The sequence below is a fragment of the Mirounga angustirostris genome, unplaced genomic scaffold (genome assembly GCF_029215605.1).
Source record: "Mirounga angustirostris isolate CCGP_5_RB_7025 unplaced genomic scaffold, mMirAng1.0.hap1 SCAF_15, whole genome shotgun sequence".
In the NCBI taxonomy this organism is placed as follows: Eukaryota; Metazoa; Chordata; class Mammalia; order Carnivora; family Phocidae; genus Mirounga; species Mirounga angustirostris.
Genome location: NW_026991723.1, coordinates 16,641,160 through 16,666,876, shown reverse-complemented (window position 1 = coordinate 16,666,876; position 25,717 = coordinate 16,641,160). Strand labels below are relative to the sequence as shown.

The 25,717-nt window shown below is 42.1% G+C and overlaps 1 protein-coding gene across 1 annotated transcript in view; it reads left to right on the top strand.

Annotated features, from left to right (window-relative positions):
* TRPM6 (transient receptor potential cation channel subfamily M member 6) overlaps positions 1-20,995 on the top strand; it is a 167,050-nt gene extending 146,055 nt beyond the window's left edge. The window contains exons 32-39 of the mRNA XM_054509173.2: positions 260-310; positions 2,221-2,286; positions 4,355-4,641; positions 4,940-5,022; positions 5,785-5,990; positions 12,791-12,842; positions 17,502-17,608; positions 20,201-20,995. Coding sequence (XP_054365148.1) covers positions 260-310; positions 2,221-2,286; positions 4,355-4,641; positions 4,940-5,022; positions 5,785-5,990; positions 12,791-12,842; positions 17,502-17,608; positions 20,201-20,334 — 986 coding nt within the window. The 3' untranslated portion in view covers positions 20,335-20,995. The remainder of the gene's footprint in view (positions 1-259; positions 311-2,220; positions 2,287-4,354; positions 4,642-4,939; positions 5,023-5,784; positions 5,991-12,790; positions 12,843-17,501; positions 17,609-20,200) is intronic.
* The last annotated feature ends 4,722 nt before the right edge of the window (positions 20,996-25,717 follow it).

Below are 25,717 nucleotides of genomic sequence, written 5' to 3'. Positions count from 1 at the left end.
ATACATCTTTGAGGCTAATATTACCTGTCTTTCTTCAATTCCCTATATAAATATGTTTGGAGATATTATATTGATGATTGGAAGTTGTCAGGATACCATGCCCAATGATGTGGTTAAAGGACATTAGGCAATCTTTCTCAAATACTGAGAAGCCATTCCGATTAACCTGTTCAATAATAACTTTGAAGGCAATATATTCATAAGCATATATTTATCTCCAGCCAAGTAATTAAAATGCCAATCTTCTCTATAATTTCAGAAATCTCAGCCTCCTTAAAAAGCCCTCCAGAGCCTTGCCATCATTACTCAGGTAAGAAGCATGTGTGCATTGACGTGTCAGCCGAACTAAACGTCTGTGATTTTGCAGTTGCAAACAGAAATATTGATGAATCACAAAGTTTTTTTTTTTTTTAAAGATTTTATTTATTTATTTGAGAGAGAGAGAATGAGAGAGAACACATGAGAGGGGATAGGGTCAGAGGGCAAAGCAGACTCCCTGCCGAGCAGGGAGCCCGATGCGGGACTCGATTCAGGGACTCCAGGATCATGACCTGAGCCAAAGGCAGTCAGTCGCTTAACCAACTGAGCCACCCAGGCGCCCTGAATCACAAAGTATTGATAGGACTCCCAACTTGAAAGACTGCTGTTCACTCTCATGAGAAGAACATTCAGATTTCTTACCCTGCCATTTACTTGGGAAAACAAGTTGTTAGGATTTAAGAGAATGTGGGATTAAAAACAAAACAAAACAAAATATGTACCGGGGGCGCCTGGGTGGCTGAGTTGGTTAAGCGACTGCCTTCGGCTCAGGTCATGACCCTGGAGTCCTGGGATCGAGTCCGGCATCGGGCTCCCTGCTCGGCAGGGAGTCTGCTTCTCCCTCTGACCCGCCCCCCCTCATGTGCATGCGCTCTCTGTCTCTCATTCTCTTTCTCTCAAATAAATAAATGAAATCTTAAAAAAAAAAAAAACCATGCTCGGGCAAGTTCCAAATGGTGAAGAAGGGTGACCTTGAGGTCTCAAAATTCCTTACAAGCCCAAAGCCAGAGCTCTCCATATTTTGGATTGGGGGCTGAAATGAGTTCTTTGAAGGAGGATTTTATACCCTCACTGGCCCTCAGCGAACATAACCACTGAATGAATGCCAGCCCCATCGAGTAAATTCAACAAAGACATCTTACAAAGATGTTATTAAACAAGATGTCGAGGGTCTTGACTCTCATAAGCAACATTGCTTCACAGCGCTTCAGTTGTCTTTCTTTCCGAGTGGGAATCATCGTACTTGCCCTTCCTGAGGAACAATCTGCCAAAGGGCTAGCTGGGAATTAAGAGGGAAACACTTTGAAATGCAAAGCAATAGGACAACCAACTGGACTTGTGCCACTGGTTGGTCTTTTGTGTGTCATCACTCTCAGCCTTGGAGGAGATGAGACGTGGGCGAGGTCTTTTACACAGTCTAAAGCTCAGCACCTGAGTACGAGTTTCGTGGTGTGACACTTACCATTATTATCAGCTCAAGGTCATGTTGTCAGGGCCCAGTAATAGACTGTCTTTTCCTAAATTCTCCCCTGTAGCGAACAGTGTTTCAGTGGATTCCAGACTCTGCTTTCCAGGCCCTTATAACTGGGTCTTTCAGCTCAGCAGTAATCCAATATTTTGACTCCAGCTGTCAACTTTAGAAAGTCTGGTGAAAAATACTGTAACTCATATTGACTCTGATCTGTTAGGATACAGCTCTCAACAGGAAAATGCAGATCACTTGCTTCTAATTAAAATTGGCCTTCAGTTCTCTCCGGGAAAAGAAGGTGAACGGTGCAAAGTCAACAGTAGATGTCCCCACAGTCCACTGTGCATTAGATTTGCTCTGGGAAAGAAAAACCAGAGAAATGAAGATCACAGAACACTCTTGAAAAGGAAGTTCCACATATGTATGGATTAGTCTGTGATTTGGTATTCAGGAGAGGGGAGGGGATAGCCCCACTCAGACCATGTTATGTAATCTCATATAATTTCTAAGAGCAGGGCATAGGCTTCCTGTTTAAGGCATAGTTGATTTTAAAAGCTGGATTATGGAAAATATTTTTGATAAAGGCAAAAATGGGGGGGGCCTTTGAAATGAAATATTTTAGCATTATATGAACAGGCTGATGTGGGGGAGGCTTTCTGTAAGTCCAAGCCACTGATGCATACTTAAAATAGTAAATCTGTTTTTGTTTGCAGCCATTGAAAGGAACAATTTAATGAGGCTTTCTCAGACTATACCATTTACACCAATCCAACTGTTTGGTGAGTGTGCCATTTCTACCTTCTTGAGGCTGTGCCAGGGAAGAGGCATACATCTGAGCAAAATCAAAGGAGGAGAAACCATGTTGCATCATTTTAGCTGAAATTTTTGTTTTGCCAGTGATTGCAGTCTAGTGCGATTAATTTTCTAAAATGGAAACTCTTGTTAGCTGTCCAGCCAGCATCGAGGGTCAAAATCTAATACTGTGGGGATGGGACCTATAATGAGCAGCAGTTGGGAAAAAAGCAATAATGTTGCACCTGGCATTCACTGATTTAGGGCTGGAAGTAAGTAGGAAAGAAAAGAACCAACCAACCATGTGTAATAAACACAGAGGAAAGCGATAAATGTCAATACAGTAAAAACTAACAGGCATCTGAAAAGAAATGCTTTGTATATTGTTTTCAGTTTGTTTCATGTAAACTAATTGCTCTTAGCTCAGATAGTAAATGTCGTTTTTAAAGGCTGGAGTAGTAAAGAAAAACAAGCTCGCATTAAGCCAAGGCTTCCAGAGTCTCTCTGTCCAGCCAATTGACAATATAACAAGGGTCCCCACTCTGTCCTAGATCTTAATTCTCTTCACATGGGGACAAATCAGGGGGCTCCCGATCGTGGATGCAAATGCCTTCTCCTTCCTCACGGCTCCATGGCTGGTTTTGCAACTAAGGAGCTGTGCTGTAAATCGTCTAAGTATTTAGAACTCTGAAGAGACCTTCAGTGGCATTTATCTGGGCATGAGGAATAAATATGTGAAAATGTGTTACTAAGAATTACCTAGACATGTTCTTTTCAATTCAGTGCAAGAGTGAGCAAATAGATTCCTTTCTTGGTGAACCAGTATAGTGTTAGCCAAAAAAAAGAAAAGAAAGAAAGAAAAAGAAAAGCATTTGAAACAGAGGTGTAAGGAGAAAATCAAACAGAGACTGGACAGAAGTTGTGTATAGAATATGTTGCTTCTGTTATGAAGCATTAAACACTGTAGTAGGTGGAATCTAGGCTTGAATTGTTCCCTGTTCAAGAGCCTAAACGTGGAAACTGCCTAGCAGTTAAAGAGCATTTTGTGTGTAAAATCTTTTAAGTGGGATTGAGTTTGTATCTGAAGTTCTAGTTCATGTTAGCCAAATTCACATATTTAATCTTTCCAACAACCCAATGAGGTGAGCGTTATTTTCACTTTCATTTTACTGATCAGGAAAGTGAGGCTTTAAGTAACTTGTCCAAGGGCACAAAGGAGGGAGGGAGAGGCTCTGGGGTATGACCGTGGTGCTAACTCCAATTGTGTTAAACCGTGAATTCTCAGTGGGGGTAATATCACCCCCAAGGAAGCAGAAACATCTTTTTCTGTATAAAGCAAAAATATATGTATATACTGTATGTACATGCTGTGTGTATATATACACATACAGTACATGTAGATACATATGGTATATTTTTGGTATTAAAATGTCGTATAGAAGGGAGAATTAGGAGGGGCACCTGGGTGGCTCAGTGGGTTGAGCGTCTTCCTTTGGCTCAGGTCATGATCCAGGGTCCAGGGATGGAGCATCACGTTGGGCTCCCTGCTCAGCGGGGATCCTGTTTCTCCCTCTCCTCCCTGCTCGTGTTCTCTCTTGCTATCTCTGTCTCTCTCAAGTAAATAAACAAAATCTTTAAAAAAAAAAAAAAAAGGGAATTAGGGGAAAAAAAGTCTAATAAGTCTTGTAAAGGGGATGATAATGAAAACACGGGGTTAAACTATCTCTTTGGAAGTATTTGTCTTTAACAAAGGAATCATAACCCCACTACTTTGATTTTGCTTTTGTCTAGTTACAATTTATAATAAGAACAACTTAATTCTTAGATATCATTTGATGCTTAGTCCCTTTTCCCCTCTCCCGCCCGCTCCTTTACTGGACAATAACATGGCCAATGTCCAGGCCTTTATTCTGTACTTGTCTGTGTCCAGGTGAAATTCTATTCTCTTCTGATCATTTGGGAAGCTGAACTGATTCTGAGCTGTTACTTCGGATGCTGGAACATGTCACAGACATGAGATGTCCTTGAACTTCTCATCCGTACTTCTTTTTGCAGCGGGAGAAGAAGTAACTGTCTACAGGCTGGAGGAGAGTTCCCCTTTGAACCTGGATAAGAGCATGTCTTCTTGGTCCCAGCGAGGGAGAGCTGCAATGATCCAGGTGCTGTCCCGCGAGGAGATGGATGGCGGGCTCCGGAAAGCCATGAAAGTCATCAGCACCTGGTCTGAGGGTGACGTTCTCAAGCCAGGGCAGGTTTTCATCATGAAGTCCTTTCTTCCCGAGGTTGTAAAGTCATGGCACAAAATCTTCCGGGAGAGTACTGTGCTTCACCTTTGCCTCAGGGTAAGTCTGAGACCCAGAGCCCAGAGGGATAGGTCAAAGAAAGCAGTTCTGGCTACATCCTGATTGGAGGCCTTTTTTTTTTTTTTTTTTTAACCCAGAGGATAGCCTTTCTGTTCCGGACGTGGTGGTATTTCCTTATTTTTGTTTTGTAGAGTTTTGCTTTTGGAGTGGAGTGTGGTGGGAGCTGAATGAATGAGGCTAAAAACCACACTGGGGAGGCCTCTAGTGCTTCTGTGTCCTTGATTAGCCTGCATATGATAACAGACCAATATTTTTATCATTGCTCCCTATTTTGTAGGAAATTCAACAACAAAGAGCTGCTCAAAAACTGATGTATACCTTCAACCAAGTGAAACCACAAACCATTCCGTACACGCCAAGGTGAGTATAGGGAGTATGGGTACCCTGGCCCTTCATTTTAAGTACAAATTTCTCTCAATTTCTTCTCAGGCCTGTCAGTCATGAGAAATGCCAGAGCCATGGGGAAGTTCCCCATGATCTTAGTTTTGGGTTCTTCCTTCTATAGTTCTGGAGACTGGTAAGAAGAGAGTTAGATGTCCCAGGAATATCTTGGCTTAAACACTGAACTTGTGTGAGTGGAAAAGAGAAGTTCAGGCAGAGGCCATGACTGACTTCTCAGTTATGTGAAATGGGCAGACCCTAGATGTAGTTACTAACGTCCAGGAACGTTACAGAAGAAAAACATTTCTATTGGAAGCACAGTTTTTTCTCCTGTTATCCTAGCGAAATAAGGAACTTTCTAAGAATGAACTCTTGTTACTTTGGCTTGAGTGTCTCAAGACTCTTGCATTCATTTAGCAAGATAGATCCTAATTTGGTGCTGGGGATTATGGTAAAGTTTTATTGTTTCAGTTACAGGGAACTTTATAGAGCACAGCAAGAAAAGTTGAGTCCCGTACTCATAAAGGAGTTGGAAGGTTTCCTCAAAGAGAAGGGAGGTGGGTTAAGTGTGGGGAAAACTCCCAATCCTTGCATTCTGTCCCTGCCTTAGAAAGGCAGGGCATGTGCATGGAGGCTTCATTGGGCCAGAGTTAGATGTTCTCCTCTGCTGCTGACTGGTAAGGTAAGTCTCACCTTTGCTGCCTTGTGGGGACTCAGTGGCCTCCTTTTCCCCCCTTCCAGGTTCCTGGAAGTTTTCTTAATCTACTGCCATTCGGCCAACCAATGGTTGACCATTGAGAAGTACATGACGGGAGAGTTCCGGAAATACAACAACAACAATGGTGATGAAATTGCCCCCAGCAACACCTTGGAGAAGCTGATGTTGGCTTTCTCTCACTGGACCTATGAGTATACCCGGGGAGAGCTGCTGGTTTTAGATTTGCAAGGTAATTGATAGCACCAGCGTGACTGATACAAGCATGAGGCACAGTTCAGGAACCATCGACCGGGGGTGGTTTGTCCATGTCGTTGTCCCCCACATCTGACCCTGTTCTTCTTTGCCCAAAGCCATAGTTAAGGTCTTTCAGTGGAGATATTCCCCAAGAGTGTGTGCTTTTTTTTTTTTTTTTCTTAATTTGATAACTGAAAGATGGTATCCGTTTTCTGAATTTATTTATTATTTGTGAAACTGTCCAAAGTGTGAGGAACCAGACAGGTGTCCCAAGAAATCTTGGGAGAACCAGGATGGGTAATATATGCAGTTGCTCTACCTGGTTTTGAAGGGAGGTGAGGCCATTTATTTCAGAGACATTGTGCAGTGATGATCATGAGCACCTACTATGTTGTTTCCCTCTTTGCGCAAGAAAAAAATATAGGCAGATGATTAGCTGCCTAAAATTTAAATACATCTAAAACTTTGATCTAAATGGGGAATTAGTTTTTTTTTTTTTAATTTATTAGAGAGAGAGAGAGCATGTATGCAGCAGGGAGGGGCAGAGAGAGAGAGAGAGAGAGAGAGAAACTCTAAGCAGATTCAGCACTGAGCATAGAGCCCCATGTGGGGTTTGATCTCAAGACTCTGAGATCAAGAGCTGAGGCAAAACCAAGAGTCGGTTTCCCAAATGACTGTGCCACCCAGGTGCCCCTAAATGGGGAATGATTTTTGTACCAAATTTTCTAGTTTTATGGCTTTACCTTGAACTTATGTTCATAATAACACTTAGGCATGAATTTATACACATAGGAAAGTGTAAATTTTGGGCATCTTTCATTGTTTTGAGCTCAGTGCTTTGGCAGTCTGTAGTTTAGCTTGCTCTCTTTGCTGTTTACCCTGATATGACAGTTCACAAAAGTACAAAACTCCGCCTGAGAGAGGTGACACAGTACACTCATATTTAGTGGGAGCCTTTGATCAGTGCATCTCCCCACTATCAACACCTCACATGTGACTTATAATCCTGCAGCACAAAACAGAGTATCTCTAGCAGGCTTTCCTTGCAGACACAGAACGAAATATGTATTCAGGTCAAAGTTTAGTCCTTGCGCTCACTGACTGGGGCTTTGGTTTGAAATAAGGGATTTAGTCTAGGAACTTTCACAGGAGTTATCTCATTTAATCCCACAAGTAGCACCTCAAGGTAGATATTATGGGGACTTTAGGCCCAGAAAATTTAAATAACTTGCCCAAGGTTGCACAGTTACTGAAGAGGGAGCCAGGATGTAAACTGACCATCCATGTTCTTTCCTTCTCACCGTACTGTCTTTTATTTCTTTATGAGTTTCATAGGACATAACCGTGTTATGGTTCAGATTGGGCATATTCCTTGTCCTCTCTGACTTTCCCACCTCTCCAGTCCCGGGATTCTGTACCGAAAGCCAGGCTGGGAGGCTGGGCACAGCTGAGATACATAATCCTGAGGCATTGTGAGAAATGTCCAGTAAATTCTGATTGAAATTTATGCCATGTGTTCAAGGATGTGTATAGACTTTTTAAACTACACAAAAGTCTCTCTGTCTTTTCAGATCTGTGCTATTCACAGAGTTGAGTTATATTTCTAACCCTCAAACACAATATTTAGGGAAGCAATATAAACAAAGTTAAAACAGTCAGCATGATTCAGCTTTTAAACCAGCAAGTACATGATCCATGTAAGCTCAGCATGCTGATGCCCACGGCATCTGCTTTTGTAGCTCATGTTGGGGAGAGGTTGATTGTTTTCATCTGTATTCGAGTGTCTGCACTTTGAGTTTTGGGTGGAGTTGTTTAAAAAGCAAAAACAGAAACAAACAAACAAAAAACAACCAAAGAAAAACTTTAAGGAATTAATGATGACTCTTTAGTGTGTTTTGTATTCCACTTGAATAGGTTTTTGTTTAATGATGTTTATGTTTGGGGATTTTTATGTCTCTGAGTAATCCAGAGTGACATTAAACAGAACAAATGCTGTGTTGATAGTCTTGGGGGGAAAATGGAATTAACTTTATTCTTTTACTGGGCAATTATGTGAATTGCAGAAATAGGCCACTCCAAAGAAACTATGTCAAAACACTGACCTTCAAAGCAGAAGAGAGTGGGCCTCATAGAATGAGCATGAAGAAATTGAGATACTTCCTGGAGAGTTCTGGCCAATTGATGAGGCCTGAATTTATGGAAGAAGATGAATCCTATGATAGTAACTATGAGCAGTTACATGACTACAACTACTAGCTAACGCTTACCAAGTACTTATTTTCTATCAGGCACTTGGGTAAAAACTCAGTGCATTATGATATTTAATCCAAACTGAGTTGGAAAGGAAACATGGGGAGCATATATGTATTCTTAAAATACTGTAATGGTTTTTGGTTCAGTTTTGCAATTAATCAATTAGTCTTTCCAGTCTTTGGAGAGATGATGATCTACATTATTCAGGTGGTAGGGAGTGGGGACTGAGAGGCCTGGTAGCAGCAGTTTTGGAGGAAGAGGCCTGGAGTTGTGGTGCTGGGGTCTGACTCCTGGCTCCACCGTGAATTAGCTGTGTGACCGGGGGGCAACCACCCAGAGTCCCACTTCCCTCATTTGTAATTGGGGAAATAATACTATGCACTTAACTCCTTGTTAATCCCTCATATTAAGGAGCTGGAATGAGGCAAGTTCTTGCCCCATAGTAAGCCCTCCGTAATGTTGGTTATTGTTGTCATTAGTATTAATCTCCATGTGGCTCTTGAACATAGCAGTGATTCTTCACCAGCTTGTGCCTCCTGATTGCTTTAAGGGAAAAGAGGAATGAGAAGCACTCTGGCAGTTTTTCTTTTTCTTCTCCTTTCTGCTGTCTTCCAAGGGAGTGCGAACCATTAACCCGGGAACTGCCATACCTGTGGGCCTGGAAGCTGAACTCTAAGGAAAGGCTTGACCAATTTCTGCTCACTTGTAATTTATACTGTAGTTTTCTACTTTCTTTCCATGTAGAAATCCCACATGTGAGGGCCTGCATCATCATCATTACATGTGAAATCCAACATTTGATTCCCAGTAACGCCAATGAAAAACAATTACCCTTCAAATCATGGTGGTCTAGAGCATTCTCTCTCTCTCTTTTTTTTTTTTAGAGGGAGAGACAGAGGCTGGGGGGAGGGCCAAGGGAGAAGGAGAGAGAGAATCCCAAGCAAGCTCTATGCCCAGTCCGGAGTCCTTGTGGGGCTCAAGCTCACGACCCTGAGATCATGACCTGAGCCGAAATCAAGAGTCAGACGCTTAACCGACTGAGCCACCCAGGCGCCCCTAGAGCATTCTTTTTTTAAAAGCTCGTTATATTTTTCAAAGAACTTTGGAGATAATAGATTTTTTTTATTCAACAAAGCACTTTGCAGAATAAGTCAGCATTCCCATCAACACGATCATCATGAATTCTGCTGCTACAAAGAAGGTAACTTATTTCCACAGATTTAGAGGTTCACGGCTGTATCCCAGGGTGGTTGGGATCAGAACGTTTGTGTCTGAGTTTCTCACAAGGGCATGCAGCATACACCCGCACATGGCATTTACCTTACTAACGTCGGTAAACAGGTGTGATTGGGAATTTTGGATGTTGAAATGCATAGTTCTCTTCCATATTTTCTCTCTCTCTCTCTAGAATGTTCCTTCTGCCATTGGAGGGCCCCAAAATATGTATTTAGTAGTTACGCTTTGAATTGTCAGATTGGGTTTAGGGATATAAAGGTTTTTGGAGACTCTACCCTCATTCTTTTAGAGAGATTTATTCATTAGGGAAATGAGATCATCAGAACATGATTTAACCAGTGGTAAGAAAATAGAATTTTATTTCAGAAGAGGTCTTGATAGAATAAAGATATTAAAGATAGCAGTTGACATTTTTTTAGCTTCGTCTGGGTCAGACACTTTGCTAAGCGGCTTGTATATAATAGTTCATTTAATCCTCAGTAAGCATATAAGATAAGACCCATTATTATTCACACTTTCATTGAGAATACTGGGATTCAGAGAGATTAGAGAAGGTGTCCAGGTCACATAACTAGTAGGTGACGGAGACATGAGTGGGACCTTTTGACTCCTGCCTATCTAACAGGCAACAAGATTTAAAGTAAACTGGAGCTGATGTGATTTTGATCAGACTTTTTCTCCCCTATAAACTTCCTTTTCCCCAACTGATATGACCTCTTTGGGTACTATGCATATTTCCAGCTTAAATTTACAGTTTCCATAGCCACCAGCCGAAAGCTTTCATCATTGCTGGGAAGTCCAGGCTTTAAGTTAGGTCTGAGCTTAAGCATGAAAAGGATTTTTAGCCTCTGTAGTCTCTCTGCTGATGGTCCTCGGACTATCTTCCTGTCTGGTTTTCTGTTTATTTACTACATCATTAGAAAAGTGGAGTCAGTCGAGGCTGTTCCTTCTTGTGTCTGTAATGAGAAAAGTATAAAGAGCCCAGTGTCTTCCTGTGACTTTTTCTTTAAAAAGAATAAAGCCTGAGCCAATCACATTTGACACACCTCCCCTTCAGCCTTACTTTTCCTTTCCGCCATACAAAATCCGTGTACGAAGATTGTAAGCCAGAGGCTCTTAAAGAAAGAGAATTCAGAGGGTTTGTGAACTTTGGTGAGAAAACAAATTACACCGTTTTCACTAACCTACAACTGAAACTCATCATTTCCTTCGATTATAGGGGAGACCACAAACCACAGAGGCATTAGCAGTACCCATGACCATTTGCAATAGCAGTTACTGATATTAACATCTCACATTATGGTGCTGGCAGATACGGCAAAACACTGTTTATGTGTATCACTTGATGTTATGGTACACAAGTGATACGCAAGTTATGATGTTATGGTACACAAGTGATACGCAAGTTACACACTTGCACTACATTCTGTTAGTTAATGTGTTAACAAAGAAGCACATGTATTGCGGTGCAACTTAAATATTTTGATGACTGTATTTCAGTATCACTGGTTTCCTTTGTCATCTTATGTATTTAAATTATGCATTTTTAAAACATTATTCTGAGAAGGGGGTCCCTTCTTTTCCCCAGACAAGCAAAGAGGGTCCTGACACAAACATGGTTGAAAACCCCTACACTAAACAGGTTATTTTTCTAAGGAAGTCAGGTTCTTGGGGGAAGGGTCTATAAACTACAAGGATTACATTTTCTTTCTTTCTTTCTTTTAAAGATTTTATTTATTTATTTGAGAGAGAGAGAGAATGAGAGAGAGCACATGAGAGGGGGGAGGGTCAGAGGGAGAAGCAGACTCCCCGCCGAGCAGGGAGCCCGATGCGGGACTCGATCCCGGGACTCCAGGATCATGACCTGAGCCGAAGGCAGTCGCTTAACCAACTGAGCCACCCAGGCACCCCAAGGATTACATTTTCTTATGAAAGGTTTAGCTGGTAAAACGAGCATGGCAAAAAAAAAAAAATTCTTTTTAAAATAGTGGTTAGAAAACATGAATATTTTTTACCGAATAGAAATACATAATAAAGCTCTACATTTCAATAAGATTGTTAAAAAAGATTTTATTTATTTATTTATTTATTTATTTATTTATTTATTTATTTATTTATTTGAGAGAGCGAGCAAGCACAAGCAGGGGGGAGGGGCAGAGGGAGCAGGGAGCCTGATGTGGGGCTCGATCCCAGGACCCTGGGATCATGACCTGAGCCGAAGGCAGATGCTTAACCGACTGAGCCACGCAGGCACCCCTTTCATATGATTTTTAAATCATTTTCCCGCAAGGTTGCTCTCTTCCAAGCAAAGAGAACCAGTGCAGACTAGAGGCCGATCTCCGAAGGGGCTGGGGTATGCCCAAATGGTGCGTGTCCGTCCGATCAGCCTGCCTGTACACGTTAGAGCTGATGGAAAACGGCTCCTTCCCCACTTGCATTTTATAACAGAGATTCACTCTGGATGTCGATTGCTGTTTCGATTGGTGTCGGCGCTAAATTCCACTCCTGCTGTCCTTTTACGCTTGGGTGTCCGTTTTTGAAAAACTAAATGTAATGGAAGAAAAACATTCGTTCAGGAAAGTGCACACGGCAGAAGCATACCTCTCAAGGAATTTTCACAACTAAACACGTCTGTAACCAGCATCCAGATCAAGAATCTGGGTTTATAGGCTACTGTTGATAAATGCCGTGTATATATATATAGTATCTGATGGGTGTCTTTGATGGAGGAGAGGTTGTACCTGCAGAACCTCGCAGCCCCTTGTGCCTTGCTGGGCACTGGTGGACTCCACCTGCGGAGCTCATGGCCTCATGGGAGGCACACAAGCTTTGGCTCAGTGCGCATCCTCTTATCACTCGTGAACTATGCAGCCTCTGACAAAAAGCTGCTTAATCTTCTTGAACATCAGTGTACTCGTTGGCAAAACGAGGGTATGAGGATGCTAATACTTTCCTTTTAGAGTTGCTGAGAATTACAGAGAATATAATTAGAATGTCTAGTATAGACAAATGGTAAATGAATGATGGATGCTACTCTCAGTAACTGAACACACCAATAAAGTGTTCATTTGTGGCCTCGAAGATTATTACAGCATAGCAGAGGGGGTTGTGGGAGACAGTGAATTTACTAAAATTTTCAAGCACACCTGGGTAATTTTTATGGTACGTTGAATTTACATAATGTCGAATTTACTACAGGGTGAATGTAAGTTTAAAGAAAGAAATTAAGAATTTGTTATTATTTTCTCGAATTTCTGAGGAGATGAAATCCCCATTTGCTAAAAGCATTTCATTTTTTCTTTGGAGGTGTTGGAGAAAATTTGACTGATCCATCTGTTATAAAACCTGAAGACAAACAGTAAGTTGATTTATGATGTTATCATTTAGAAAATTGCCTTTAACACATTGTATATGGTTTTTTTTTTAAGATTTTATTTATTTATTTGACAGAGAGAGACAGAGGAGAACACAAACAGGGGGAGTGGGAGAGGGAGAAGCAGGCTTCTTGCCGAGCAGGGAGCCCAATGGGGGGCTCCATCCCAGGACCCTGGGATCATGACCTGAGCCGAAGGCAGACACTTAAGGACTGAGCCACCCAGGCGCCCCTGGATATGGTTTTTTTAAAAATTTAAACATTTATATTTCTTGCCTAGATCCCAGGAAGATTTTGAGATAGCTTATATTTACATATAAGCTGGATATCTGTATTGGATGTCATATTATATATCTATATCCAATACAATAAGATTTTTTAAAAATGCATAGATTAGGAAATGGTGGCAAAAAGACCATATGGAAATAAAATAAGATGAAATTTGGAGTTAATACACGTAAATGGAAAGTATAAAGACCAATGCAGTAACTCAGATTTTGTTGCAAATTTAACTCTGAGTTTTCTGGTGGCCCAAGCAAACAGGAAAGATGGGTAAGCTCAGCTTCTGTAGGCTTTGACAGGAAAACAATTAATGTCAAAGGAGGAGCCCAGCTTCCCTTGTTGTCCTCCCAATGGAGTCACTGCGTCTTATCATGGGCAGGGTCTTCCATCACGTGCCTATAAAACAAAAGGCCTAAAGTGTGCCAGTCAGTAACAGCAAACCTACACGAGGCCAGAACAACGGGGATTACGTATGAAGCATCAGATCACCTGACTTAATTCAGGGATGCAGTTTAAATTATATAGAAGAATGAGTCGTCTGCCTGTCCTTTGAATTCCCATGGGCATTTGATCCCATATGGAGGCTTTTGGGAAATCTTGGCAGTGGAAGGTCTGAGGTTGTATTCTTCTGTTGAAGGTGGAGGGCAAAGTAGTGGTGGGGCCGATTAAGGACTGACCAATATGGCAGACGACAGTGGTTCTCAAACATAAGCCAGGGAGCTTGTTAAACCACAGATTGCTATGTTCGTGATTCAGTGGGTTTGGGGTGAGGTCAAATAAGGTAACAAGCTCCCAGATGATTCTGATGCTGCTGGTCTGGAGACCACACTTTGAGAAATGCTAGCATATGGTATTTTTACTTCTCAGTTGTCCTACGTGTGTGCACTTGACCCCTGGGTTGTAGGAAAAAAAAAAAAAAATATATATATATATATAAGAAATTACATATGTGGGCAATGTTCATATAATAACATCTGAAATTTTTACTTCTCACCCACAGCACTCATATTGTAAACATTCATGCTTTAATGCTCTTCTTTTCCTCAATGATTTACTCTGAATATCTTCTCATCTGTAGACATCTATGCAGAGAGGTCCATCTAAAAGTATATTAGCTATCTCTTTGGACTAGGTGAGTTAGAGAAGGTAAAGGTGACCCATAATGCCCCTATGCATCCAACTTCTATGGTATTTGAGCATGGACTTCATGTTGTAACCCTTAGGGTACAGATAAAGGCTTTATTATTTTTTTAATTTATTTTAGCAGAGCTAAAGTGTTTTTAGCTAAGGATATTATTTCTTCAATAGCCCTGTGTGCCCAAGGGTTTGTAGTAGGAAACTTGTACTATAAGTACTTCCTTCACAATTTTGCAGTGAAAAATGTTTTGCATATAGAATGAACCAAGTTTATGTATACTATGTCATCTATTACATTTTGACCTTGGTATGTATCATTTAATATGACCTGAATATTTCCAACTTTTAGAATTCTAAGATTACATTTTCACACATGACAGTGGAGTATTTAATTGCATTCTGTAGCCCAGTGGGTCTCAATTTCCATTAAGGTCACCTAGGAAACTAAAAAAAGAAAAAGAAAAAGAAACAAACGCTTCTGAGAATGAAGTATCCAATCAGAACTTCTGAGGATGGGGCCCTGATGTTTGTATTTTTGGAGAAGTTCCCCCATGTGATTCTGCTGGGCAACCAAGGATGGGAACCTCTTGCCTTAGGGCAAACTTTACTGTTTATGACTTGAAGATAGGAACTTTGGAGACTGATAGGATGGCATCACTGGAGCCTGCCTGGTTTTGTGGGGTCACCTAATTTGGGGTGCTGTTGGTTTTCCTGGTGAAGATAACTTTTCATTGGATGAACCTTTGCTACCCAAAGCACGGGCCACAGACCTGTCATGGCAGCACCACCTGGGAGACTGTCCGCCATGCAAACTCTCAAGACCCTCCCTAGACCTACTGAATCAGAATCTGAACTGTGACAAGATCCGCAGGTGATCTGGTGTCAACGGAAGTTTGCAAAGTGCCCGTTTAAGCAAGTGCTTTCCCGTATTTGCTTTACCCTTCACAACCACACTGGGAGTAGGCCTCTTCCATCCCTGTTCCCAAAGGAGAAAACTGCATCTCAGTGGAGATGGTTAACTTGCCTACGAGGACAAAGGGTCACCAAAAGGGAAGAATCCTCTACAAAAGGAGAAGAGTTTTTTGGGGTACAGATTCTGATATTATCTGTGGTGCCTGTTGTCCCCCATCCTTCCCCACACTTGTGCATGTGAAGACACGGTCATCCGGCTTCTCCCCCGAACCCTGTCTGGCCGCGTACTGCGCTTCCTCGGGTCACTGGGCCTCGGTGGAGGTGGCCTCAGTGACGGGCAGTCTGGGGTGGTTTTCCACTTACTGCCTTGCTGGATGGGGGCCTGTGGCAAGTACAAAATGATGGTGATGGTGATTACAGGTTCCTTAGGAAATCTGTGTATACTTGGCACTAATTGGTGTTCCCTCCCTCGTGGAACCAAGCTACCACTGCTTTTCCTGTGCTGTGGAAAATCTGGAAAACAGCTTGTTGTTGTTGTTGTTGTTGCTTTTCACTTGGCTATCTGAGACTGCAAGTCTGTAGCGTGCCATAGGACTGTAGATGCAACAGATCCCAGTGAAAGTTTCCATGACCCCCTCCCCCTCTCCCCTGCACTGGGAGTGGTCACGCCCCTCATACAGACATTGTAGAGAAACTTTGATTCTTTTGTGTTAACCTTTGCAGAGCTCACAGGGAAATCATTTAGCTTACAGCTTTTATCTGAGAATCAGGGGTACATCTCTAAGTTGGGGGTGATTTCCTGCTTTCCAGGGAGGGAAGAAATGGCAGGTGGAATACAGGAGTGAAGTAATCCAACGGGGTCACGCTAGAGAGAATATAAAAAGAATGCTTCCATTTGAATGACAGAAACAACACCTTATTTTTCACTCAGTTGGCATCATAAGAGTTCTGGTACTAAATAGCGAGCGGTTCTACTTTTTTTTTTTTTTTTTGCCACATTCGGTTTCATCTTATTGAAGAGGTTCCTTAGCAGATGCACTGCAAAAGAGGAGTAGTTACCAAGAGGCAGCTTAGGCAGCCGGGTAGATCCCAGCAGAGCCGCACTTTGTAAGGGCGATTGAGTGACCAGGAAAGTTAATCCTGGGTGTCTGTTCACGTTGTCCTCCCAAGAGATTTCCTCCACCTACTCGGCCTCGGAGCAACGAGGCAATCTGAGAGCAAACTGACATCAGCCCTCATTCCGAGCTTGGCACATCTTCAGAGCGGCACTGTTGTTCTGCCAAAAGGAAGTGGAAATTGAGATAAATGTTTCAATGCTCAGATGGAAAAAAAAGTCCGTTTTTACACCACGTCCCTTTTGAAAAACCACATTCCTTAGAAGCGAAGTTTATTGTTTCCTTTTGTGATAGTTTGCTTTTCTTTTTTCTTAAGTCGTGGTTTTTAAGGGTGGTAATTGAGTTCAGATTTTAGAATGGGCTGTTTCCACTCTGCATGTCGTTAAACTATTAGCTTTCATAAAGTTTCTCTGGAAGTGTTTCTGGTGTACTCTGTTCCGTGGTGTGTAGAGTGTCCACCCGAGGAGACCGTTGTGCGTGATCTGATCACGGATGAACATCCTCGAATCCGCTAGGGAATCTGTCGTGTTGTGGAGTATTCAAAATGTGCCGAAGATATGCTGGTTCTGTTTATAATCTTGTCACTTACACTTAGCATATGTAGTTTACTTCCACAGTCACTGTCTCCTAGTGGTCTTGTCTTTCCACAAAGAAGGAGCAGTTTGCAGGATAAAAACCAACTGTTGAAAGAGCTGTGAGTACTAGAAGTAGGGCTGTGACAGGCACTTTCTGAGGACGTCATTTATTCTCTGCAAAGTATTTGGGTTTGAAACAAGGTATATGAACCTTTTCAGAAGGTCTGTTCCGACAGCAAGTTTCTTTTACGTCTTCCCTCACCTTTCGGGGACGAGAGTAGAAAGAACATTTGGTGATGAATGTCATTCTCTCACCCCATATGCAGTGAAAAGGGTCTCACTGTATTTTGTTTTACTGTGGTACATAGAAAATTCACTCTTCTATCAGATTAGCGTTGAAATGAGTTTCACAGCAGGTCTTGGAGTTGGGTACAAAGATTGAAGTGCATTTGAATTTTAAATTTGCAAACCTAACATTGTTGCTTCCCCAAACTGCTCTGTTCTTTGTTGGCTCCTTCAGATTTACTGGGTTACTATGGGATACTGTTCGGTATCTCAGAGAATCCCAGTTGAGCTCCTTTTCCTTCGCTGTGATCTCATTGATATTCTGATATTTCCTCTAGATCAAGAGGAATGGTGTTTGGACCAGCCAATTTAGGGGAAGATGCAATTAGAAACTTCATTGCAAAACATCGTTGCAACTCCTGCTGCCGGAAGCTCAAACTCCCGGGTATGCCCCCACACAATTCTGTTTCTCTCTAAGTAAATCTCTCCTAGAACAACATCCATTGTAACCTGGGATAGAGTCGAAAATCTCAATCACATTTTTATCTCATTCACAGTCGAGGCCTGACTTTCTGACTGCAAATTTTTCAAGTCTCTGAGGGGATTAAAAGGACGGGGATTTACTTCAGGTTCTGCCAAAATGTGATAAAACAACATTGGGCCCAATACTTGTCACAGTCTCTCCAAGGGGAAAGGTTTACCGACTTCACTGGGGTAAAATTGAACTGAGGCAGGTCTCCCCCACCCCTCCCACTCTGAGTCCTGTGTGGTGTCCACAGGATTTCAATTCTTACTTACTCATTGGACACTTGGGACCGTGGAGTCTCTAGGGAGACGACAGCCATCAGTTAAAGTCATGCTTTTCACTACAGAAGCCTGTCACATTAAACATACATTGCAATGTGTATTTAAAAAAAAAAAATCTGATTTGACAACATCGCACACTTTCTCCGAAACTGATACAGTCACCGCGGACAAATGTTCTTAGCATAAGAGCAAGCAGCTAGAGGTCTGTGTCCCCCAGACTGGCAGTCCCAGCTCTGTTGAATTCTTTTCTTTTATTCCAGAAGGGATGCTTCATGTCTGTCCCTGATCGTTCACTATTTTTCTTAGGTCATACCAAACTTGTCCTTAGACTGGAATCTCACGTGTTTTAAGCTGAGTAGCCCTTCCTGCCTTAGAATAAAGGATCATGCCCCGGATCAGAAATTAGTAAAAGATCAGCATCCATGGTAACTTGGTCTGGAGTAGGTGTAAATGTACAACAGAGAAGGGCAATTTCTAATCCTGTTGGAGGTAGAGGTAGGAGGTTGAGAAGCTCTTGTGAGCATAGCATAGCCAAAGACGGGGATGGGGAGCAGGCTTCTAGTTCCAGTGGGAGTTAGCCCATCAGCCAGGAGTGGCAGAGGGGGTGCGGGTGGGGGTGGGGGGATCAGACTGGAGCAGCAGAGGGGGGGACTATCCCTCTCGTCTTGCAGCGGCTCAGAACTCTGTCTCACAGATACGTGGCCGACTTGGGCAGAGAGATCAGTCCACAGCACACTGGCCACGCTGCCCAATGGCGTCCTCTCTGGAAGACACAGGGACTGTATCTGATCAGCCGGGAGAACAGGAGACGGGAGGTGTAACTCACTGCTTCCATCCTTGAGCCCAAGTTAGCTCTTCTGCATGATGAAGGTTGAGATCTTTTATTTATTTATTTATTTTTAACCCATGATGGTGGGTTTTGAGTAACTCAGTATCCTCCATTTGTAGGCGTGATTTTTGTTTCCAACACTTTAATTAACACATTTAAGTGGAAATAAGGAATATCCTCACTTATTCAAGACATTTGGTAATATGAATATTAAAAAAAGCTTAGGAAAACAACTGCAGGTGATTTTTCTTTGCTCTTGATTATGCTTTATCTCTCTTTTTTACTTTTTTATTTTTATTATTTTTTAAAAATTTTATTTATTTGACAGAGAGAGACACAGCAAGAGAGGGAACACAGGCAGGGGGAGTGGGAGAGGGGGAAGCAGGCTTCCCGATGAGCAGGGAGCCCGATGTGGGACTTGATCCCAGGACCCTGGGATCATGACCTGAGCCGAAGGCAGACGCCTAACCGACTGAGCCACCCAGGTGTCCCCTCCCTTTCTTTTTTTAAAGGAAAGGTGGTTCAGAAGAGTGTATAAGAGCATGGAATCCAGAGCCAGATAGATTGAGCTCATGTCCCAGTAACGCTTTTTACTAGCTATGTGACCTTCAGCCTTGATTTTTCTTACCCATAAACTGAGTATAATAGCACGTAGCTCATAAAATTGATGTGAGGAGTGAAGCAACCTATGGATATGTTCAATAAATGTTGGTTATCAGTAAACTGTAATATGTATTAGTTTTATATCCAGATAACCCCCTTATAACATTAAAAAGTAATATAAGGAATACATATTCAAGGTTAACAAGCTTAATCAATACAGCACTAAATGATAAACATAAAAAGCCCACCCTCCTCCATCAGCTTCTCCCCAAAGGTTATACCCCCATCAGTGTTCTCGTTGGATAATTTCCTTTTCAAATGGAAGAAGGAGGCTTTAGGGGGCATAGGATCCGGGAACTGGATGAAACCTTCCTCGGCACTACTCCAAACCTGAGGGACAACTTTGTTGCAGAACACAGACCCCTGAAATCTCGTATCCACCTTTTTGGCTGAATTCCCTGATCCTGTGCATCATCCAGCAATGAAAACGCCCTGTTTCCAGGTTGGCCTCAATTACCTCCAGCCGAGTGTGCATTACAGGGCACTGCATATGGGAATCCAGCCGTCAAACCTTCCCCCAACCCTGCCCCAACAGCCGCACTGGGGAGTTAGAGTGACACGAGGACTCTGGGGCAGGGGTTAGTCTGGACACGGTGGAGGGTTCAAGTTTCACGTATCTGCCACCTGAGGAAGCAGGGTCCTTTCTGAGCACTTGGCCAGACCTAACATTCAATTTATCTGTGTGAACTCTACCTTCTTGAGGATCCCCTATAACCGTCCTCCTTGTTTTCCTTGCAGATTTAAAAAGAAATGACTATTCTCCTGGAAGGATAAATTCCACTTTGGGACTTGATAGCAAAATAGAACCAGCTGAGGGGCGTCCAGCAAGGGAAAGGGGTCGTAATTCTCCAGAAGACCTCACCCGCCTGTAAAAAAGGAAGGAGAAGCCAGAGGGCGCCAACTCTTCCCCTCCTTTCCGGGAACTCTGGTAACAGAGGTGGATTGGAGTACCATAGGTGACTGCAGAGCCTCGGTCAGGATGGCCTGACCGTGCGCCCTCCCTGAGACATGCCTCTGAGCCTCGCGTCTCGCCTTGCCGAAGGACCTCACTGGTGTTGGATGAACGGGTTCTCCCAGATACCGACCTGTGTGTGTTTGTCCTCCCATAGTTGGGGAGGAAGACACTCAGACGAGCCAGCTGGGAATACTGCTCCCTCATACCTCATTGCTTTAGCTGGTTGCTTAGAACCCTTGGAGCAGGATGGTGGGCACTGAAGAACCAGGGAGATTAATTTAATTTATGTTCTCACTGTGTGCACTGACTCGAGCCCCCACTGCTGTTCATTACCTCACCCACGTATTGTGTTTATGTATGTACGTGTGTATGAATAAGGCATTTGACTTCCTCCTTTCCCAAGGTGCAGGGCTTTGAATAGCAACAACAAGGAAAACAACGGAATGGGGTGTCTTTGCACAGACTGGAGCACCCTCCTGCCTGGTCTCACCAGTGAAAAAGTTAGTATCCTGGTGAAATCTAGATGGATTTGAGGTTTTGTCAGCGAACCACATGATGCCTGGACATTTCAGTTTTCTCCGAAAGGAAGGAAAAGGGAAATCTAAAGCAAATGCTCCTGCATCCTTTTTAAATTCTTTTTCTTAAAGGGGACCAAGGGATAATGTGGAACTAGGAGTTGCCACGAAATATTTTCCCTTCCCTTAAGCTCAGGGGTACCATCAGTTAGAGTTGACTAAGCCAACCTCTAAAACAGGACTCCCTTTTCCAAAGCTGTGTATATAATATTACAGGCTAAGTTACTCTGTCGGGTCCTCTGGGGGCAAGATGGGGTTTCTGACTAGAAATGTGCTTTGAAGGTGTTTGCTTCGTTCCAGTGCAGAGGGCCGGTGGCTTAAAAGAGTGCCCTGGTGAGCATTTTGAGGATGGCCTGAGAACATGTAATCAGCTTCCAAGGCCCAAAGGAAGGCTCCCAGGACGCCTCACCGCCCAGAACCTTTGGGGGACCAGCCATCTCTCTTGTGCACTGGTCAGGGTCACCCCACCTCAGAACAAGCATAAACTTTTCACACAAGGAGGGAATGGAGGGCTTGAAAAATGTCAACTCCCCTTTGTCTTTAGCCCTTACATGAGCTGGTTTGCTTTTTCACCGACATGCCTGCATTTCTAGATTATACTTCAGGGGAAATGTGGCCCAGGCACATCGGGCTGCAGAGCCACAGATTTAATTTGCCAAGGGTTGCGTCTGGTTCTTGTGTGAGTTGCAAAGGACTAATTTATACCCCTTGTACTTTGGCTTGGGTGGCGGTGGGCAGGAAATTTGGGTGATTTCTTGATTGGCAATGGGATAAAATGTTAATGCTTTTTTCAGGGCTTAACTGCTTTATCCTATTCTGCAAGTCAATAAGTGATCTCTTGGTACTTCGGTGCTGTGTTGAACTGTGGAAAGAGGCAGTTTTCCTGTCCAAGAGCCAAACTAAAGGCATTAATTGATTGGTCAAATATTTGTTACTTGGCCTGGAACTTCAAAACAAATGCGTTTTGACTTCAAATTTCTGTGTTGTGCTTCTTTCTTCCTTTCTTCCTCTTCTTTCCTTTTCCTTCTTTTCTTTCAGAAAAATCACCAGAATAATATATTAAAAAGATGAAGTGCTGGGCAAAGATCCCTGTGGGATTGCTTGTATGCAAATACCGATGTGACAGTCATGACTTTTGAGTGATTCATGACCACAGACGGGTGGGTATTCATTCATTCATTCGGTCAGTTTTATTCGCAGAGTTTTACCAAAGTGCTTTCTCTGTACTGTGTGAGTGATGAGGATGCAATGAACAAAGTATTTCTTTGCCCTTAAAAAACCTTTATGTCTCGTGTTTCTTTCTGATTTTTTTTTTCCCCTCTTGGGTACCAACTTTGGATTTCTGGTTTATACTAAAAAAAACTGACTTCTGGGAGAACGTTGGATCCAGTGATATGTCCCATGCTTCATCTGCCTGTGGGCAGTAGGTTCCGACTGGGATAAGAGAATTAGGGCAAATAAGAAGACCTAGCTAGGGCTGATTTTAGGAACCACTCAGGAAAAATGAGCTGTATAATCCTTGCATTAGCACAAAGCCCCTCTCACAGATGGAATCTGACTTGGGGGATAGGAGAAGCAGCTGGGTTCGCAGGAGCCCTTCCTGAGGGCGTTCCTCTCCATGAGGCTGTATGTTCCTGGAGTGACTTCTGCCCTATGACATCTGAAAGCCCCTGACAGCTCTGGGGAATGAGATCAGATATAGTTTTGGGTGTTTCTCACCCTGTTATTATTTTCTGTGGCTTTGCAAAACAAGTTCTAGGTGATTAAGACTTCTCAAACAACCATTTACTGGATGTTTAAAAAATAATTTCATTTTTTTGGTGGTGGTTGTTTGTTAACTGTTTTCGAGGAGACGGACCACTGAGGTTCTAGAAGTCATGACACAGATGCCCCAGTCATAGTTTGTTGTCTTTCTCCATTAGTCAGCAGCATCTGGCACAAAACATGGCACATCATAAGCTTCCAACATTATTTGTCGAAAGAAATAATAAAACCTTCAAATGGTAATGGATTTCATTCACTAGGTAATAAATCAGATTTGCATTTTTAATCTAGAAGGAAACGATTACCAATTCCTTAAGACCCCACACAATTCTTTTGATCTCTCTCTGTTTTAATTTTCCAGGAAATAGCTTTTAACAACCTACACCTTGTCTATTGAATTCTCAACCAGTTCTTGCCCTTAACATTGTTGTGATACCAGAGTACGGTCCTTCTTACTGGTGACCGTTGAAATGAGATTATAACTTCCCAGAAACTGCCTAGAAATAATCATCACTTTATTACCTTTTGAAAAGAAGATTGATAGAAAAGTCATTTGAAAGATGGTTCATTACCATGCCCTAGTCCGATTTCTTTACTCACATCTCTCCAAAGCATGAGAAAGGGAGGATTATTCTCTGAGGTCGGAATTTGAAGGCTGTGTGTTTGCCTCTTTGAAGTCTTGGTATTTAATTTTCTGTAGTCATTTCTTGGGCAATTTTCTAAGAAACTAGTTGAAGCCAATTTATCATAAGTTAAAGTCAAATGACAGAGAAGATTTTTTTCCCCTTAACAGTCTTTTATTCCACAGAGGTTAACTTCTGAAGGAAAATGAGACTTAAAATAGCATTTCAAATCTCCAGCCACATGGGTGGGTCCATAGAATAGAAAGCGTTCTGGAAACCTCACTGTTTTTTGTTTTTCGTTTTTTTTTAATTTCGCACAGTTATTATTTTGTGACTTTTCTTTCCAGACCATGATGTACAGATAAAATATATTTTTGTGAAATGCCCTCCTAAAAATAATTAGTAAGTTGCTTAATGTTTCAAAGAGATTTTTAGTCCTCAAGGGGTAGCAGATCTTGGTCTGTATCATTGGCAGATTTTGGTATAACTTTATATAATTTGTTTAACCTTTCTCTTAACCCCTAACTCTGAAATGGAGATGAGATGTTTACCTTTTCAAACAAAGGTGAACAATAATGAGAGAGCATTTATAAAACCCTTTGAGAATCTCATTTACCAGGTTTCTTGAGAGCATGGGATCCAGTTCAATAAATAATAAGGGTTTTCATTTTTGATATTATGTGATCATTATTTAATGTTTACAGAGGATGCTCAGTGGACCTGTTTCAGTGTAAACACAAAAGTGGGCTCTGCTATTTCTCCGTTTCCAAGGGGAAAAAGCTCATTGCTCCCTTTTTGTTTTGAAGCTTAATTAAATAGCTCAAAACCAGGAAGTTCACCATTTCACGTGTCTCCTATTTATTTTGCCTTTCAATGTATTTAGGTTTATGCAGTAAATTTCTTTTGCCATCTTCTGCCCAAAGAAAGCCTTCCAGAACAAGTAAAGCCCAAATCTGGCACCATGATTGGTGACGTTTTGGGGAATAAAAGGAGAGCAGGTTTAGAATCTTGTTGTTTGTAAAGCTGGATGCTTTACAAAAATTTTAATTAATGGTGACTTAAATTTTGTCAGTACGGAGCTGTTTAGTAATAAGAAAATTCTGGCCTCTAGCTTGCCAGCGTCTTTTAGCAACTACAGTTGACTGTTGAAAAATGTGGTTTGAATTGCATGGGTCCACTTATATGCAGATTGTTTATAGTATAGCAGTATAAATGTATTTTCCTTATGATTTTCATAATAATATTCTTTTCTCTAGTTTAGTTTACTGTAAAAATACAGTTTATAATACGGTACTGAAATAGGTGCTATTTGACTCTTTGTTATTGATAAGGCTTCCGGTCAAGAGTAGGCTATTGGTAATTAAGTTTTTGGGGAGTCAGAAATTATGCATAGATTTCCAACTGCAAGGGGGTTGGTGCCCCTAATCCCTGCCTTGTTCAAAGGTCAACTGTAACATCCTTTAGAATTCTCACCTTTCCCAGTGTTTTTTTTTTTTTGGTGAACCTTTAGAAATCCCATTTGCTACATTAGTATCACCAAGTCCTCACAAGTATTATGATAGAAACCCTTTGGCTAATGACTGTCCAAATGCCTTTCCTTGGAGGTATTTGGGGGAATCATTATTGGTATCATGTGGTTGCATTTTGGCTTCCAATGAAACTTTTTCTCTGTTTCCCTATGGGTCACCAACTAAGAGGTTACAGAGCCTCAGGATGCTTTGGTAACCAGAAGAAACTCTTGGTGTGTGTTACAGGCTGAAATGTGCCTCCCCTCCCTTCACCCCCAAATTCATGTGTTGAAATTCTAACCCCTAGTACCTCAGAATGTGACTGTATTTGGAGATAAGGTCTTTAAAGAGGTAATTAGGTTAAATGAGGTCATTAAGGTGGGCCCTGATCCAGTATTATTGGTGTTCTTATAAGAAGAGAAGATTAGGACACAGACACACTCAGGAAAGATCATGTGAAGACACAGAGAGAAGGTGGCCACCTGCAAACCAAGGAGAGATACCTCAGAGGAAACTGGACATGATGACACCTTCATCTTGGACTTCTGGCCTCCAGAACTGTGAGGGAATTAAGTCTTTTTGTTTAAGCCACCCAGTCTGTGCTACTTTGTTTTGGCAGCCCTAGAAAACTATTATAGTTTGTTGTCATATTTTGGAATTCTCTATTATCTTTGAAATTTTGTAGATAGGGACTTGGGGAGCAGAGATGCTGGTAACAACAGAGAGGAGGAGGAGGAGAAATGATTGTTGGGTGTATGCATCTGCTGGGGGTGAGGATAGAGAGTACTGTGGGTGGTGGTAGGGCTAGTACATTGCTTTATTGAGAGAGT